Source organism: Lonchura striata, chromosome 5, assembly GCF_050655825.1.
Source record: "Lonchura striata isolate lonStrDom1 chromosome 5, ASM5065582v1, whole genome shotgun sequence".
Taxonomy (NCBI): Eukaryota; Metazoa; Chordata; class Aves; order Passeriformes; family Estrildidae; genus Lonchura; species Lonchura striata.
The window spans coordinates 9,246,059-9,264,273 of record NC_140707.1 but is presented as its reverse complement, the minus strand read 5'-3'; the positions used below and the strand labels follow the sequence as shown (position 1 = coordinate 9,264,273).

The 18,215-nt window shown below is 42.0% G+C and overlaps 1 protein-coding gene across 1 annotated transcript; it reads right to left on the bottom strand.

Annotated features, from left to right (window-relative positions):
- Positions 1 to 5,843: 5,843 nt before the first annotated feature.
- Positions 5,844 to 17,542, bottom strand: LOC146767228 (inositol 1,4,5-trisphosphate receptor-interacting protein-like 1). Its single transcript, XM_085579566.1, has one exon. The coding sequence runs from the start codon at positions 17,463 to 17,465 to the stop codon at positions 15,975 to 15,977; it is 1,491 nt and encodes a 496-aa protein (XP_085435692.1). The 5' UTR covers positions 17,466 to 17,542; the 3' UTR covers positions 5,844 to 15,974.
- Positions 17,543 to 18,215: the final 673 nt, after the last annotated feature.

The following is an 18,215-nucleotide window of genomic DNA, read 5'->3' as shown; positions in this document are numbered from 1 at the left end:
TGTGCTGATTTTAAAATGTCAAAAAATCTGAGGAACTCTCTGTGTAAGTACTATCGAGTGGAAGTAGGGTTTACAAAAGGTCTCTCCCAGTCTGTGTTTTTGCAAGTACCATGTAAATGAGAATATGTCCTTGAAACTTAATGCCTTTGCTATTTGGAGACTTAAAGAAGAATATAATTTTCTTGAACCGGGTAGCTTTTGTTTTTCTTTTGGGGAGGCCTTCATATTTGTTACTCCTGAAATAGTTTGGTGAGCTTCATGGCCATAAAGACTTAGTAAGTTCACCTGATTTTATCTCTTTGAAAAAATGTTTCGCAGGTGATTTTAAGAGATGTACTTGTTTCTCAGTGTCTCGAAGGACTGTCAGTTGAACAAATTATATTTGCTAATTAGGCCTCTTACAGTATATACAGGGGATAAATTTACTGTGAGAGACAATGGAATTTTAGTAAAAATACTACTGACTACTCTTAAAATCTAAGTATAATCCCATGCAAGATGGAATAGCACATAACTGATAATTATTCATATTAATGACCTATCATATCTTCCCCTAGCAATAGCAATGTAATACAGTTGAAGACCCCTAGAACATTAACCATAGAAGACCACAAAAGTAACTTGAGTATTATGTTCAGTAGCCTTAAATAGCAGCATCCATGAAAGATATTGAGCAGTTTTCATTTAATTAAAATAAATAGTTTACAATAATGTTTATCAATTATAGTTTAGGAATCTGTGCCTGTTGTTTTGCAAGCAACATAAATAATCATATAATTCCAGGATTTTAGCAGTACTGAATTAATACTGTTAAAATGTATAATGGTGCAATATCTGTGCAACAGGCTGTCCTAGGAGGAAATGATGGTAACAGCTTGCCTTACCTTTTGCTCAAAAACTCAGGAAGTGCTTCTGTAGCCAAAACAAGCAGCACCATGTGTGCTTGGACACCTTTTCCTCCTCCCTCTTCTTAGCCTGGCTATGTTTGTGACGGTGCTCCTGGAAAGAGGAACAGAGCAAGGAGAACCCAAATAGGGTCACTTGTGTCTCTTAGTGGAGATTTGAGTCAGTTGAGTGAGAGATGTGGTGTAAGATGATGTGCATGAAATAAATAAAATAATGAAAGCTGTGCTAAGGGCTGTTTACAGTAAAGAAAGCTACATGAGAAATCAGCTTGAAGCTGCTGCACCTTTTTGAGTACAAACGCACTTGACCTAAGACATTCTCACTTGACTAGAAGGTTTTCCCTTGAGAGCTACTATGAATCAGTTTTAGTATTTTATATTACTTTTATAAACTTAAAATTGCTTGGGTTTCCCAGATGAAATCTCAGATGAATTTATGGCTGTTGACAGCAGGTGCTCATGCTTCCCAGCATGTAGCTTGAGCTATGTCACAAGCCTGAGGAGGCTAGAGGTACCTGTTAAAATGGAAACAGCTTCTGAGGTGTGAAATGCAAAACATTTCTTCTCAGCCTTTAAGCAGAAATAATTTTTTCCTCTCACACTGACCCTGGGCTAACACATATACTAATGCCACTCAGGAATGTTTCTTTATGGTAATTGTCAAGGTATCAATGAATATGCATTCATAGAGATACCACATTTTCCTCTGTCCATTTATTTACCTAGTAAAGTAGTAAACTTATATAAACAAAAATATATTGTGGGAGCAGAAAGCATTATGAATCCACTTATGAAAGCACATTTTGCTCTGTGTGTACATGTGTGAGCTCATACATACCTATACATTCCCTCTGGAGATTTTTACTTTTTTTTCTGTCAATTTAGGGGTCAAGCAGTGAGGAAAGAAAATAGCATGTAAAACACATTATTAGCCATATTATTTCAGTCTTTGTAGTCTCTGTCTTTAGAGGTTTTCAAGAGCTGAGTGGATCAAGCCCTGAATAACCTGATCTCCTGGCTTACCCTGATTTCAGCATGACACTGAGCTCTTGAGGTCCTCTCCAACTTGAATTTTCCTAGGATTCTATGATTATGCCAATGATAAACTAATATAAAACATAAAAATGATAAGCTACATAGAGAGAGAGACTCCTTTTATCTGTTTCAGTCACCAGCAGCTGAAAGTGTCTGTGACTATACATGAAATAATTGGACACTTAGTAAGCAAAAAACCATCTCCTAAACTACAGAATAGAGGAAAAAGAGAAAAAAGAAAATCTCACATGGCTGTGTAAAGAACCCACACATTGTTTCTTTTCAGCCTAAGCAGTGCAGTCTGATATGGCTATTCTCCACAGTTGTGATAGTGTTCAGCTTCACTGAAAGCAGGGCTGGGTTATTTGGGAGCTGAAATCCAGAGTTCACATGGGGTATTTCTGCTGCTAGGAATCTGCCTGCTATTGCCTGTAATAAGGGGGAAAAATCCAGCAAGTTTTCTGAAAGGACATGATGAGAAAAAAACCCTTACTTCCATGGGCTGTTTAAAATATTAAGTCACTAATGAAGTGACTAAGGATTATAACTTTGTCTTATGTATTTAGCAAAGCCTTCTCAGTAAGAAGGGTGTTAATTGACCAAATTTTAGAAACAGAAAACGTGATCAGAAATTATCAGCTTGGGCCATAAACATAGAAATAAGGGCGAAATTAGCATTCTCATTTGATGAACAGAAGATGAGAGAATTAGAATATTTTATCTTAATCTGTGTACTCCTGTTTACCATCTGGTGCTTTTTGAAGTCGTATACTCTGATTCCTCTGAACTGATAGATTAGGTGGTATTTGAAGCATTGAATGTGCAGACTATATGAAATAGATTGACCTCCTTGCATTGAATTTCTCAGGATAAAAAGTACAACCTTTATAGGAGCTGTGTCTCCTTCTTTTTCCACCCCCAGCATAATGCTCAGAGTTCCAACATACTCCAACCCACTGCTTGAAACACAGAACACTTGCTATTATGTAAGATACTTCCATTTGATGTGATTTTTCTGTTCATGTTATTTTTCACATTAATTTTCACTGCTCTTAGATGATCTTTTGTTGCAAGTGACAGAAGAGGAAGGTATCAGAGGTGTGGGGTCCCTGTGTGCTCTTAGGAATTTGATACAGAGCTGCGCAGCACAACATTTCCAAGAAGAATTTGGGGTAGAACTCAGTTCAGGAAAATAAAGTTTACTTTGAAATACTTTTAAGGGGGACTGTGAAACGATGGACATGATGGTCACACTAAGAATGTCTCACTTTACAAGCTAAATTACAAACTAATGGTCTCTTTTAAAGGCTTCATTTGAGAAGCAAATGAATCAAGTCTGTTGGTGTCAGTAACTGTGATTTATGGATGGGTGTGTCCTTTCAAGTCTCAAAACACTTTTCATAGCCAAGCAAGGATTTAAGAACCAGCTGAGCTCTAAGATGACTACAGACTTTCCATTAGATATAAAAATTTCAATTTAATAAATGTAGAGGACATTTCTTATATCTGCAGCTAATACACACTAGAATGCTGTGTTAACATGTGATTCTTATTCCCTGTTGGGTTGATGGTCACAACTTTTGTCCTGGCACCTACAGCTGCACATGCTGCTGACAGAGATCCTGGAAATGATCCTTTTTGCAGCTTCCAGCACAGAGGTATTACAGTACAACAAATGGACACTATATTTTAGATATCCTCATTCCCCAGCATGTGCACCATGTAAAACTAGAGCATAAAGATTATGCAGAATCATAAGGTTTTGCCACAGAGTGGGGCCTAAACCTTTTTAAAGCATCCTTGGATGGCTTTTAAACCATCCTTGAAAAGCTCTCCTTTGTGGTTCTCCCACCAGTTGTAACAGCACAGCTGAGGCAGCAGCTGCACTCTAATTACCTGTGTAGTTTGCACTTGTAGAGAAAAGAAAATTCACAGAGCATGCTAGGAATGCTTCACATAGGATTAACCTTACTTGTTTTGCAAAAGTAAAGGTATGTCGCTGATGTTAATTAAAGGAAAGCAGAAACCAGAGAAAATGGCAGTCTGTGAAAACAGTATTTTCTCCTCCTTTTTTCCCTTGAGATGGAATATGCTCCTCTCTTTTATTAGAATTATCTTAGAGATGAGATTGCTTGAAAAATAAGAATTATGGCAGTAGCACTTTTATTACTCCATTTCCTATTCACCTACCTCTTTACACCTTCCTAATTTTTCATTTCAGAGGTAAGCAAGTAGGCTTGAGCTTTATGCAGCTCTGCAGGCAGCAGTGGCTTCCATGACATGTCAGCAGGTCTGTTGGACAGGGTGGAAGCACAGTTTGAGGAAAAGGGGAGGCAAAAGCTGCAGTTAGATTGCTGAGGAGGCTTCTCCATGCTTGTTTTCACCCAATTCAAAAATTCAAGGATGCAATTTTCGTGCCCAGAATCTCTAGAGACATAAGCTGCTTTAATAATAGCATTAAAACAAGCATCCAAGAGAGGCTTAAATTTTGTTATAAACATTACAGAACAAAATCTGAGCAAAATCAATTCCAATAAATAACAGGAAAGCATGTGATTAGTCAACACCCAAACAAATGGTGATGAACTTTCTCTAAATGCATATTAGAATAACCTGGTTATTTAATAAACAAAGAATCCCTCTTTTATAATGCTTTAGCTGTCATGAGTGAAGTAGTTCAGACCAGGCTTATATGTGTCCATAGCTGGTCATTTCTTTTATGTTTGTATTATTTTTTCACACAAATCATACTTTCTGTTTTCCTGTTTTTATCATCCTTGGGGTGATGCAGGATTGGTTTTAAAGTGGGGACGCAGATGAAGGTGGAATGCTAAAGAAATACCCTTGAAATAATTGAATTACTTTTATTGTAAAGGCCTCTACTGATGGAGATGTATGACTGTCTCTGGCTAATCCTAGTTCTTTACAAGGGAGCAGAAAAACTCTAGGTAGATGTGTGGTAATTAGCACAGCTGAGGACAGCAGAGAACATTTGGACACACTCTCTTATATATAAAGGAAGTGGGAAGATGCATCACTGTTTCTCATGTAGTTTTACTCATGTACTTTTTCTCATTACCCTTTCTCATGTCATTCTGATGCCGTGAAAATAAATAACTTGGTAAATTTCCTTGCTTTCTTTTCCTTGCCATAGTGATTTTTAGGGCTTGCTTCACTGTGAATGACAAACTGTGAGGATGTGAAAGTGCCAGGCTTTGATTTAAGGCATGTGGAAAGATATTCTGCAGCTTTTGCATTTTATGTGTTTTTTGCACTTAGATGTCCCATTAAGTGACCTCAAGAGAAAACTGTTCCTTTCTCACAGGTGATTGTTTTGGCATTTGTTGCTCTGCCTCCCATACCTCTTCAGGAGTGTGATGGGCTCACAGATGAAGGAAAACCAGATGATGCAGAAATTCCAGTCTTTTTCATTTGAGCTTTGGCGTGGCTGCCTGTCAGACTGAGGGCACAGGAACATGTTCCCTGCGTGGTGTCGTTCTCTCACAGCCCTTCCTGGCCTCCTCAGTGTCACTCCAGTTTACTTTGGCCTGCAACACTTCTGCATATTCCTCTCTAAAGGCACTAATACGGAAACTACCAGATTTCTCATCTCATTTTTCCCTGTTGTAACTCCAATTATTCATCCTTGCCTCTCTAGCATCATATGCTGTTTAACTTCAGGTCCATGCTTGCAGTATCACCACACAGTTCTACTGGCACACCCAAAAGCAAAAATGTGTGTTTCAAATCAATTGAATTTAATCTAGTTGCCTTTGAATGAAAAACCAAATATTTCACTTATGCTTTTGGCAGGAAAAATAGATGAGCGTGAATGATTCTGTGCACACATAACTATGAGTACTGAAGGAGAACTCTTGAGAATCCAAGCCATCAGGGCTTGGATCTGCCCCTTTCCCTTGTTAGAGCTGATTCTGTGACACAGCTGTAATAATGAGTTCCTTATTTCCCTGCATGACTCCTAATTCAGCTCTCATATTTAAACTCCACTTTTCTTGCTACAGTGGAACAGGCAATTCTACTTCCCAGCTCCATTATTTTCTTTTGCTAACCTTCCTTGCCTTGACTTTATTGTGCAATACTGAGACACTGGCTGGCTGTCCCACAACAGAAATGATTTTCTGTGGTTTTAGCTGGCTTTTGGGGAGAAGGAAAATGCCACCCACTAAGGGCAAATTAGCTAAAAGTCCACCTTTCTGGGATGCACTGAAAAACTCCTCACCATCTGTCACACAGATCCAGGCCCAGACATGGAGAAGGAAGCAAAGTAGCAAGCAAGAGAATAATTACAGCTTGGAGGTTGCTACTGATAATTTAAATCTGGAAATTGAGCTAGACATTCTGGATTGGTTTTGTTCTTTATTTAGAAGTCTACAGTGACAAAAAGGTGCCAATTTCTTTCTAGCTATCTTCTCAATTATTTAAACACGTAAAGCAAAGATCATTGTCTAGAGAAGAAATATACCATGTTTTTCAATCTGTGTCATTAGAGAATCAACACATCCCTTGGTCTTCACAGACTAACAGCTTCTGACTGACTTAATATTCATGTAACTTCTTCTAAAACAGCTTTGCCTTACCTCTGTTTCTCTTCCAAGTTCTTGGCTGCATCCTGCCTCTTGTCTGCCAACTTTTCTTCTTGTCCATGTACACTGGTATTATACCTTTGGCTTGTCTTTTTTTTAGTTTATTGCACATCAGACTCAAATTTGTTTGGATTGCTTTGTTTTTTCTTTTCTTTTTTTTTTTTTTTTTCCTCTCAAGTATCAGCCCATCACACAAAATGCATAACTCTCTGTTCAGCAATTTCTATGATCATTTTACTGACTCAGTCCTGATCTGGTATCTCCAAGTACTGCCTTTTTGTTGGGTGTGAATGACAGGTTTAGCTTTTCCAAACTTCTCCTGTCACCTGTATCTCCTGACATATTTCTTTACTGAGATGTTGTTTATTTTTAACTGGATTTCTTATAATTCTAACTCTTGCAAGCAGCTGCCAGATAAACTAAATCACCACAGAATGGTCCGTACTAGCACAAGTTCTTCTGTTCCCACAGTTTTAAAAAAAATGGCTCCAAAGACCATAAAATAAGAAATTCTGTAAAATAGGGGGTTGTGGCCCTTTTAATTTTTCCTTCACAGTGATGATGTGCTGTTCTTGTGGGTTTTTGTTTTAAATCTTGCGAGAAAGCGTAGTTATACCTAAAACCCCTGTAAATCAAAGGAAGACCTAGAGCCACTGAGACAAGTGATTCCTTGTGCACAGTACTTCACTTTTGCATGGGCAAGGGCTTCTGAAATCACTTCTGACTGGTGCTTATCAATGGTGCTCTCTGTTGAAATAAAAATAAAATAAATAAATAAAATGAGGAGGCCTTAGAGAAGCCAAGATGGCTGAACAATCCCAGAGCAGTGTGTGTTTTACCAGGAGCAGAGTAAGTCAGCAGCAATGTAAACACCTGAAAGATGCAGACTTGTTCACGATTGCACATTGATAGCAGAGGTGAGAGCAGAACCCTCAATTCAAACCTACTGTCACTGTGTCAGCACGTGGCTTCTAAATCTCTTTGTTCCCAACTGCAAGTTCTTTTGTATCCAAGTAGATCAATGTCCAATACAGTTTAACTGTTGCTTTTACTGTTATGTTGCTCAGATTTGGGGAGTTATAGTACTTGAGTGGAATATTCATCCATGTCCTGAGGTGGAATGTGAAATCCTTACTAACATAAAGTGAAATTCTTATTTGATACATTCTTATACTTTTTTTTTTTTTGTGATTCCTGTTGAAGCTCTGTAATTTCTGGTTCATCATACCTAAGTGTTAAAGCAATTAATTTCTCTTTTTTGGGTCATGCTGCACCTGGAACACACAGCTGAGTTTTTTTCTGCAATACCACAGGACAGTGTTAGTTCCCCTGTGACTGCTTTAAAAGCACACAGCCTGCTGGCTTACCAGTAGGAAAAACATGGAGATTGCTTTTCTTGTGTTCTCAGTGGCTTGATGCAGGTTTAGCTCTAAACTCCTGTGAACGCCTCGAGATGTACAGAAGTCTCTCTAGATGGTGCAGCCTATATCAGATAGAAGGTACATATAGAGGGTCTGTAGAATGGTGAGCTGGTAGCACCTGGAAAAGCTGGTACTTGGACTGTTTAACATGCTAAAGGTTTGAACACCTTTGAGCATGTGTGGGTTTTCTCAGACATCTCTTGTTCACCTTAATTATTATCAAATCCCCATGGTAATATGAAAGACTTTCTGTCCCTTAATAATCTCCAGGAAATGAGTGGCAGATCTAAACTCTGTGTTATGTTACCATCCAAAGACATTATTTGGGGTTCTGGTTTCTCTCTATTGGTGCTTTACAAGTAGATGTGACTGAATTCTCATTTATACTTGGATTTTTTTTTTTGTTGTTTTTTTGGTTTTTTTTTTGTATTAAAAGGAAAGGTGGCTGCATTTGAGCATTCAGGAATGTGAGCATGGGTTGCTTTAGTAAAGGCATGTTCTGGTGCTTTATTACAGCTTTAACTGGCTCTGCCAGCAGTAGAAGAGGAAGGCAGGAGGCAAACAGGCAAGAAGCAGTGTTGCAATTCCTCATTCTACTAAATACTCAAAAATGCTATGTATTCAGAATTAATATGGTAAATGCGTGTTGATTTCTTCATGCCATATTTTCTGTGTGGTGAAAGCATATTTTTTTTTCAATTTGAAGAGATTTTATATTAACTTTTTTTCTATACCTCTGAAATTTTTGCCCAATTTTTCAGTTCTAGGTAACTCATTTTTAGGCCTAGCTGATTTCCTTGTAATTTAGCTGGTAATGGCTGTTAGAAAGTGCTCAAACTATTGACTTTTCATGACAAGTTTTGTTTTGGTGTTCAGACGGCCTGATGATTGTGCAATGGTATGAAACTGGTGTAAATATGGAGTCAAATTTAAATAAGTGAATCTACCTGAAACCCCAAGTTAACTCATTCCATGTTCTTCTATTTTATGATAAATCAGCTCTTCAATGTGTTAGCCACGAAACTCTTACTGATATTGTCATAAACTGGTGTTTGTCTTTTTTTCCAGATCAGTAAAGCTGGTTAAAAAAAAGCTGATGGAGTCATTTCAGACCCATTGCCATTTTCGGTTGGTTGGTCACGAAGGTGAGCACACGTGATGGGCTGGCAGGAGACAACGAGCTCTTACAAAGGCACATTTTTGCTGCATACAGAAGTAGAACAGTCTGCCACCTTACAAAGAGAGAAGAAACCCAAGCCAGAGCAGAACAAAACAATGAAGGGTTCCACGTGCCAGTAACTGTCATTTCAGTGGGCAGACATGCAGTGTCTAACAAAAACAGCTTTTATATTAACGCTTTCAGACTTGAATGTGGTTAAAATCTTGATCCAAATCAAAGCACAGGGGCTTGCAAAAGCCTCTTGCCTTCTTTCCCACATACATTTTATATGAAGTGAGAATTTTATTGTATTATATATGAGTTAGTTAAGTAGGAAGTCATTTTATTTCAGGAATAATCTAATTTTCTAATCATGTGACCAGTTCTATACTTTGAACCCTAAGTTTTCTTGGTGGATACATAAGAATATTGGATTCAGGGATATTGAGTGATATATTGGATACAGGGATATTGACTGATAGACTTCCAGATACCTAGAAGAGCTATGAAACACTTTATGGACACAAGCTTACAAGTATAACTAACTATATAAGTATCCAGCACATTTGTCTCATTTGAAAATTGTTGCTTGCTTATATTGGATACAGGGATATTGAGTGATATATATATATTCTCATATTGTTACATTATATATATAGATATAGATTTTATAGCTAAGTAAACCAGTTAGTTAAGTAGTAAATTATTCTATTTTGGGAAGAATCTAATCTAATCACATATTCACAGTAATTTGGAACCCTAAACTTTTTCAGTGGACACTTGAGAATATTGGATACAGGGATATTGAGTGATATATATATATATTCTCATATTGAAACATGAGGATATTGGGTGCAGGGATATTGAGTGGTAGCCTTCCAGATACACATAAAACACCTTATGGACACAAGTTTACAAGTATAAATCACTATATAAGTATCCAGAGTATTTGTCACATTTGAAAATTGTTACTTGCATATAAACTATGGTTTATATCATGCTAGTGGCAAAATATAGCTTGCCAGAAGCCAACTTTGATACTTTCATCAGTAATTAGTTAATACTTCCCAGAAAAATGCCTTCCCTTAGAACTTGTATTAAAAATAATGACTTTTTTATACTTTTTAATACTGATTTATGAGTCAGAAGGTGTCTCTTGCTTAAACAAGCCCTAATGTTGGCTTTTATAGACTGAGCTGCTCCTAAGCACTTCCTACCTGCTCCTGTCACAGGGCTCTTTGTGTCTGTGCAGGGTAGTTCAGTCCATGATACCTAACTGATGCCTCAGATTTTAGCTTTTCTATTTTTCCCATTCTGTGCTGCTTTAGTGTGCACTTCTGAGCTTCCCATGAGGAGATGCTGAGCTCTGTGCACAGAGCAGGGACACAAAACAATTCCTGCTCCAGCTGGGCACCAAGGACAAATGATCCAAATCTCAGCCCAGGAGCACAAACAGCGTGGGCTGGAGAGAGAAAAACAAGCAGGATGGGGCTGCCTGGGCTGAAGCTGGAATGGGACAATGAACTCCAAGGTGCCAATGGAGCAGAACTGATCCCAGGGAGAGCCCCCGGGAGCGCTCGTGCATTTTGGGACCATTTTGGGTCATTTGGGTGCAGCCCTGGCTGGGCTCTGGTGCTGCCCAAGGTGGATCCATGGAGGAGATCCTTTGAATCAATCCCTGCTTTATTCTTTAGCTCTGTCCAGCCTCTGTTTCAGGGCAGCCTTCACAAGGCATCACAACCATGAGATAATATCAGAACTAACAGCACTGAACACAGTGTGTATTTTTCTTTTCCTCTGGTCAAGCTATGGTCTTTGACAATGCTTTTTTGGCCTCTGTCTCTGTAATATGGTATGGGAGTTGAAAAATCAATGGAAAAAAGCATTAATTATTGATAATTGCTTTGCAGAACCTTCTGTAGTTGATTTCCTGCCTTGATGTATTCATGCTCAAATATGCAGGGGTCCCTCAACACCATTAGTAAAACCATGGCCCATACAAATCTGGAGGTGCCTTCCATGGCTTTAATAGGATCACTAGCCATGAAAGCCATGAATTGATTTTGCTCAGAGGAGTTTTCATAATCACACCTTAAAGTAGGAGATGTAAGTCTGTACAAGCCTCTAGTGACTTGAGTCCTTGTGGCTTTCTCCCCCTCTTTCTTTGCTTTTTATTTCTGTACTTCTAAAAAGGGAAATCTGGCATGTGACTTGACACAATCTGTCGAGCTGGGCTTATAGCTTGCCTCAAGCATTCTTTTTTTAGCATGATATAGGTATATGCACTCACATACAACATGATACAGCAGTATTTTCTTTCTCCTGTTATTCTGAATTGCAGAAATAGAATGTGCCAGGCTTATGTTCTTCTGGTAATTTTAGCACAGGACATCTTAATGAGGAACATGTAAACCCCATTTTTTAGGTCCCTGAGAAACTCCTTTCTGGATTTATTCTGCTAGTAGTTTTTTTAATCTTTTATCTTGTATGTGTATGTTCCCTAAGGAAGGGCCCAGTTTTGTCCTGTTCTATTTTTTAAGACTTAGGTGTACCAAGCATGCTGATTAACATTTCTAATTGCTATGAACACACCCAAAAGCAGCAATAACCCTATTTCATTACTTGTAAAGGGGATATGTTATCAGAATATGAACACTGACTTGAAATGGAAGGATATCCCATGCTTTATTTCCTTATTTTCCTGCCTACAAATATGTCTTTTCTACACTTGAAATTCATGTTACAGGCTATAAAGCATTCCTTAAAAGGTTCCCCTGTTGCCAGTTAGGCTCCACAGAGTTTGCCTGAGACATTTACAATGTCTTAGGAAAGAAATTAAAAATGTGCATGACAGACATGGACGTACTTTTTCTTCTTGCGGTTTTTATCTGGCAAATAGTGAAGTGCTAACTGAACTGATATATTTTTATGCAACAGAAAAGACATAAGGAGAAACATTTGAAGGATAATGAGATGTAAAGTCTGATGAGCAACTTTTTAGAATGTGTTTATTTGTTTCATAAACATCCATTTTTGACTGGAAAGAGAAAACCATGGTGGTGGTTCCCATTTTTCATTTCAGGAAGAAATTATTTGCCTTCTTTTTCCTACCAATATAGTTCAGGGGCTCTGAGAACTTTGCTTTTGCAAATACAGATTTGGAGGTGTTTCTCTACTCCACTTGACCAGAAGCCCCGAGTATTTTGCAGTCTGCACTTTAAATATATGATAATTTTTTTTAAAAGTGAAGTGTGATCTCCCAGGAGCTTTGGTGCTAGCAGCTAGCATGCATCTTTCTTGGGAGATTATTCTATGTAAATCTGTTTATTTTCAAACAGCAGTTATATATGAACACATAAATGTTATTCTTCAAGTCCTGAATGCATTTTGAAGAACTGTGACTGGTAAGGAAAGATCTTTTAGGTTTCCATGCCCCACACCAATCTGATTAAATACTGTTCATATTTGCTTTTAGAGTCCTTAAAATCTGTGAGGGTGTCCACTTTGGTTTTGAATTATGTAGCAATTGGAAAACAGACCTATGTGTACCCAAACTTGAAGGTTTTAAAAATTAGACATGATTTTCATCACACTTACCAAATTTACATGAAAGAACTTGGTCTTGAGAAGAAAAGCCTGCCTAAAAGGTACATGCAACTTGTAATTCAAATCAAGAGCAGCAGAAGGTCTAAAAATAGATATCTTGTCAGTTTAATTTTAGTCATAATTTTCATTCACTTGAATCATGATTCATTAGGAAAAAAGCTGTTTACTTTGGAAAATAAAGACAGCAATTAACTAATGTAAAGGGGTTACTAAATCATAAAGGCACTTACAGTGTTTACAAAGCCTGTCTTTATCTGCTGTGTAACTGTAGAATGCACTTATTTGTATCAGCCTGCTTGGCTTACCTCTGATGCTGTCTCCGTGAATAGTTTTTATTTCTCATGATCGTAACCCAAGACTGCCATCAGACAATGTCTTAGCTCTCATTTCCCCTCAGCCACACTGAGCTGGTTTTGTTGCTGGTGGGGCTGTGTTTCCCACACCAGCATCCCACAGGGTTCCAGGGCACCTGGTGAGTTTGCCAGCCAAGGCAGCAAGGTGACAGGTGTAAAATGTCTGCATGGAAACTATGAAACCAAGCACTTCCCTTTAGTCTGTCATTTTAGGTCTTACTGCATAAATATTTTTAATTGGTGTTGGTGCTATATATACTGGGAAATTTTGTGCAGGTTTTTGTTGTTAGTGCTGTTGTTTATTGTTTTGGTATACTATTCATTAGGTCTTTTTGCAAGCCTTGCTGTTTCTCTTAATTTATGTCTATGCAAATAAATAAATATTTTATAATGAGGATGATTTTCCAGAGTAAGGTATGCAGCTGGCAAGTAACTGTTATACTTTTCATAAACCTAGTGGGTAACTAATAGGTCTAGATGTTTAGTCTTCTTGTGGATAAGCTAAATAATTAATGGATAAAAAGTGGATCTTTGGTAGTACAGCTCATTATCATCTCTCTTAGGTATGCATTTCTCCTTAATAAACACCTATATTGTGAAAGAGTCCACAGTTGCAACAGACAGAGGTAAGAGATGCTGCATTGAATGGGCCTCTTCAATTTTAATGATTTGGACATCAACCTGCAAGCACATAGGTGGTTGTTATGACAAGCCACACTGAATTAATGTCCCAAAATACAAAAACACCTTTTATAGGGTTTGGATTTCCTTGTAACAATACTTTAAATATTGTTTCTTGGATTATACGAGAGGCAATAAGAGAAGTCTCCTAAATATTTTCTTAAAAGAGTAGATAATGCTCACAACGTCCAACTGAAGGTCAAAAGTATTGATGCCTGGTGGAGGCTGGCCTAGAGCAGAGGCTGGACAGAGGTAAAGAATAAAGCAGGGATTGATTTAAAGGATCTCCTCCATGGATCCACCTTGGGCAGCACCAGAGCCCAGCCAGGGCTGCACCCAAATGACCCAAAATGGTCCCAAAATGCACGAGCGCTCCCGGGGCTCTCCCTGGGATCAGTTCTGCTCCATTGGCACCTTGGAGTTCATTGTCCCATTCCAGCTTCAGCCCAGGCAGCCCCATCCTGCTTGTTTTTCTCTCTCCAGCCCACGGTGTTTGTGCTCCTGGGCTGAGATTTGGATCATTTGTCCTTGGTGCCCAGCTGGAGCAGGAATTGTTTTGTGTCCCTGCTCTGTGCAGGGAGCTCAGCATCCCCCCATGGGAAGCCCAGACCCACCCACTAAAGCAGCACAGACTCTGAGAAACATAAAAGCTAAAACCTAAAGCATCAGAATGGAACAGAAGTTTGTAAGCCAAAAAGTCTGGCCAGTGTTAGTGTTAGAGGAGTTATTATTATAAGAACATTGTGTTTTCATTTTGGGAGGATTCACATATGCCATGGTTCAAGGTAGATGATGACTGGCACATTACTGGGAGATGATTGCCCTGACCCTGGGTGCACGGGCTGCGGCCATCCCAAGAAAAACTCAGACTGGGGTAGATCAAGATCACATAGAGATCAAGAGAAGCCATGAGGAGAAAGACCTGGGATTGTTGGTACAAGCAGCTCAATAGGACCTGGAAGTGTGCAGTGACAGCCCAGAAAGCCAAATGTGCCCTGGGCTGCAGCAAAGCAGCGTGAGCAGAGCATGGGAGGGAATGCTGCCCCTCTGCTCTGGAAACCCCACCTGGAGCCCTGCATCCAGCTCTGAGGTCCCCTGCACTAACAGAAGATGATCCTGTTGGAACAAGGCCACAATGACCAGGGAGCTGGTGCACCTATGGACACGGGCTGAGAAAAATGGGTTTTTCTAGCCTGGAGAAGAGAAGGCTCCAGGGAGAGCTCATTGTGGCCTGGCAGTTCCTAAAGGGGGCCTAAAAGCAGTTTTTACTAGGACATGCAGTGATAGGTCACGTACCTTCTCTACGAGTAGCACAGCACAGAGAAATGCAGAATGATAAGGAAAAACTATGTATCTAATTTACTTTACTACTAAAATCAGAACTTACAGCTAACCCCTTTGAGATCTTGAAACCTCAATAGAACATCAGAGTTCTGAACCTTCTTATCATCTTTCCACTATATACATCTACAGTGACATCCATAAATCTATATAAGCTACTGAGCTTGAATCTAATAACAAAAAACTAGATGAAGAATTTCTTACTTGTCATTTTTCTCTGCATTTTCTCAAAGACTGATATGTCTAAGTTTCTACTATGAACAGATGTGTGCAATCTATAACTGGGGTTAATGACATAAAGACAGATCACCTAAAAAATATTCCTAAAATATATATCCCAATAGTACCTGTATTTGACCCCTGTGGACAACAGGATCATTTTTAATCATTTTTTTATTAAGACAGTGCTGTTCTGATTGTGTGCAGATCAAAAGCAGCCGAAAGCAAAGATGGTTTAAGTCCCAATAAACAGAAGTGTCTTTCCTGCATCACTAGTTGTCATTATTTCATACACGTATTTGCCTATCAAAACAGACTACAGGCAGCTAGAAAAACAAATTTGCAAAATATTCAGTGTGTAGACTACACATCCGGTCAAGTTCAAGAAGACCTACCACAAATCAGATAATGAAATACTCGGATTTATTGAAAAAACAAATAGGTTAATGCACTAACTAGAGAGTCTTAATCTATGTAGTAATAGCCCAAAAAAAAAAGGAGTATCAATATATATAAGAAATGCATTCATTACAGGGCAGTAATGAATACAATGAATGTAAAACCTTGGGGGGTTAATATATACAGGGGTTAATGTACAGAGCCTCTGTCCAGAGGCCCCAGGAGCACAGCTCTGGGCAGCAGCATCTCTTTCAGTGGCCGGAGAGCAGCAGTTGCCTGAGCCCAAGCACCAGGCCAAAGTAGTCCTGCAGGGCCTTGGCCTGGGCGTCGGGATCGCTGGCCAGGTGCTGCAAGAGGTTGGGAGGTTCAGCCAGCCGCAAGTCCGAGGGCAGACGGATCTCCTCGGGAAGCCTCTCGTTGCCGATGACAAAGTGCTGCAGCGCTTTGGTCTCCAGCGAGCAGCGCAGGAGCTTCAGGATGTCCATCATCCGCTGGGGGAAATCCCTCCTGCGCCAGCGTGTCGGGGGCACGGTGCTCAGCAGGTGCATCAGAACAGTCTTCAAGGTGTAGCTGGACAAACCTACACCCGGCAGGCTGTGGCTGAGGAGCTGCAGGCACTTGCAGTGGCAGCTGTCCTGGGGGGCCTGCCTGGAAATGTGCCCAAAGAATTTGGCCTCTGCCACGGCACAGGTCTCAGGCCACGCGGTGCTTGGCGTGCCCGCTTCTGTGGCCAGGCTGCCCGCAAAGATGTCAGAGTCTCCTCGCCGCACCCCGAAGATCATCTCAGCCTTGAAGCTTTCCTGGCCTTTGCTCAGCTGAAACCGGCAGGAGCGGCTGGAGGGCAGCAACGTTAAGCGCCAGTGGCGGGACTGAGGCAACAGCAGCCAGGCTACCCTCACAAAGCCACAGAACCACTGGGCAGTCTTCTGCACATCCAGATAGGAGCCGGTGCACAGGGTGTGCAGGAGGCTGGGCTCCTGTTTCCTCCTCAGCTCCTGCTCAGGCTGGTGGAGGAAACACAGCATGTCCTCCCCCGGCTGCCCCCTGGGGCAGGTGCACAGCAGCTCCACGCGCACCCAGAAGTTCCTCTGGGGCATCCCTGCGGTGTCCAGCTCCAGGTGGAAGGCGTGTCCCGCAGGGGGACTCAGGGCAACAAGCACCTGGTACACAGGATCTTCTGCACGGGGACTCCAGCCTTCAAAGGCGCTGCCCACTCCGATGGCTTCCTGTGGCACCGGGTAGAAACTGTGTGACAAGCCTTGTTCAAAGACGTCTCTCAGTTTGGCCATCAGGTCACCAATCAGCGAGCAACCTTTCTCCAGATCCACAACAGGCAACTGGATGCGCTGCACTGAAAGGCCTCCCGGGTTGCTTTCAATCTTGTGGGCCTCGTCGTCTTGGGCTCCGCTGTGTTTGTCCTTGCCATTTCCAGGAGCACCGACCTCCTCCCATTTCTCCTCATGGCTTCCGACTTTCTTCGCTCCAAACCAGAGCGCCAAGAGGAGGACGAGGACTGCCAGAGTTCCCCAGCACGGCCACAGCAGCAGGGCTCCCCAGGCGCCAGCGCTCTGCTCCAGGCTCTGCCGCTCCAGCTCCTGCACCAGCCGAGCCATCTCCTGGCTCAGGTACTCGGCCCGCTGCTCCATGCGCTCCCGCGTGGCCTCGTCCAGCCCACGGGCGGCCGGCTGCGGGTACCGCAGGAGGCCTTGCACCAGCAGGAGGAGGAAGGTGGTGCCGAGCATGGCCTCGGCAGGTGAGGACGGGACCGGGAGGGTCCGTGCGGGCGGCAGGGATGCGCTGCTCGGGGCAGCGGGGCAGCAGCCCCGGGGATCCGGAGGCAGCACAGCGGCCCGGAGCCGTCAGGCTGCCCGGCTGTGCCGCTGCCCCGGCAGCAGCAGCGCCGTGCCCTGCCAAAGGCTCTCCCGCCCGGGACCGGCTCCGGGTGCCCGCTGGGCAGCGGCTCCCCGGGAACTCGCCTGGCTGCCCTGGCTCAGCGCTCAGCGCCCGGCGCGGCCTCCTGGCTGCGGGCACGCTGCTCGCCGGCCGGGGCTGCTCTGGGGCGGCGGCACCGCTGCTGCTGCTGTTTGCAGCTGCCCCATTGTGACGCCGGGGCTGGCATGTCACCGGGGTCACAGTGCGGCCCGGCCAGGCCAGCCCCGCCCTCCATCTCTGCCCCAGCTCAGGGACTCGCCGTGGACCCGGCTGCCAAATACCTGACACACACCGAGGGCAGAGCCAGGGCTGAAATCCAGCCCAGGCCTGCCCTGCCCAAACGTGGCAGAAGCCCCGCAGGCCCTTTGATACTGTGAGACTGGGTGAAATGGCCCACGAATGCTTTGCCCCTGGAAATCTGCTGCTCTCAGGTGCAGCTGGCTCCCTTGGCGCTGAGCTCTGTGCCTGTGGGGTGCTCTTGGCACCTCAGCACAGCCCTGGGAGCTCAGTGGTGAACACCCTGGCCGTGGCATGGAGCTTCTCCAGGGCAGGATCTCTGT

What these genes read in the sequence shown, in the direction of transcription:
- LOC146767228 (XM_085579566.1), bottom strand. Translation starts at nt 17,465, where the DNA reads ATGCTCGGCACCACCTTCCTCCTCCTGCTGGTGCAAGGCCTCCTGCGG.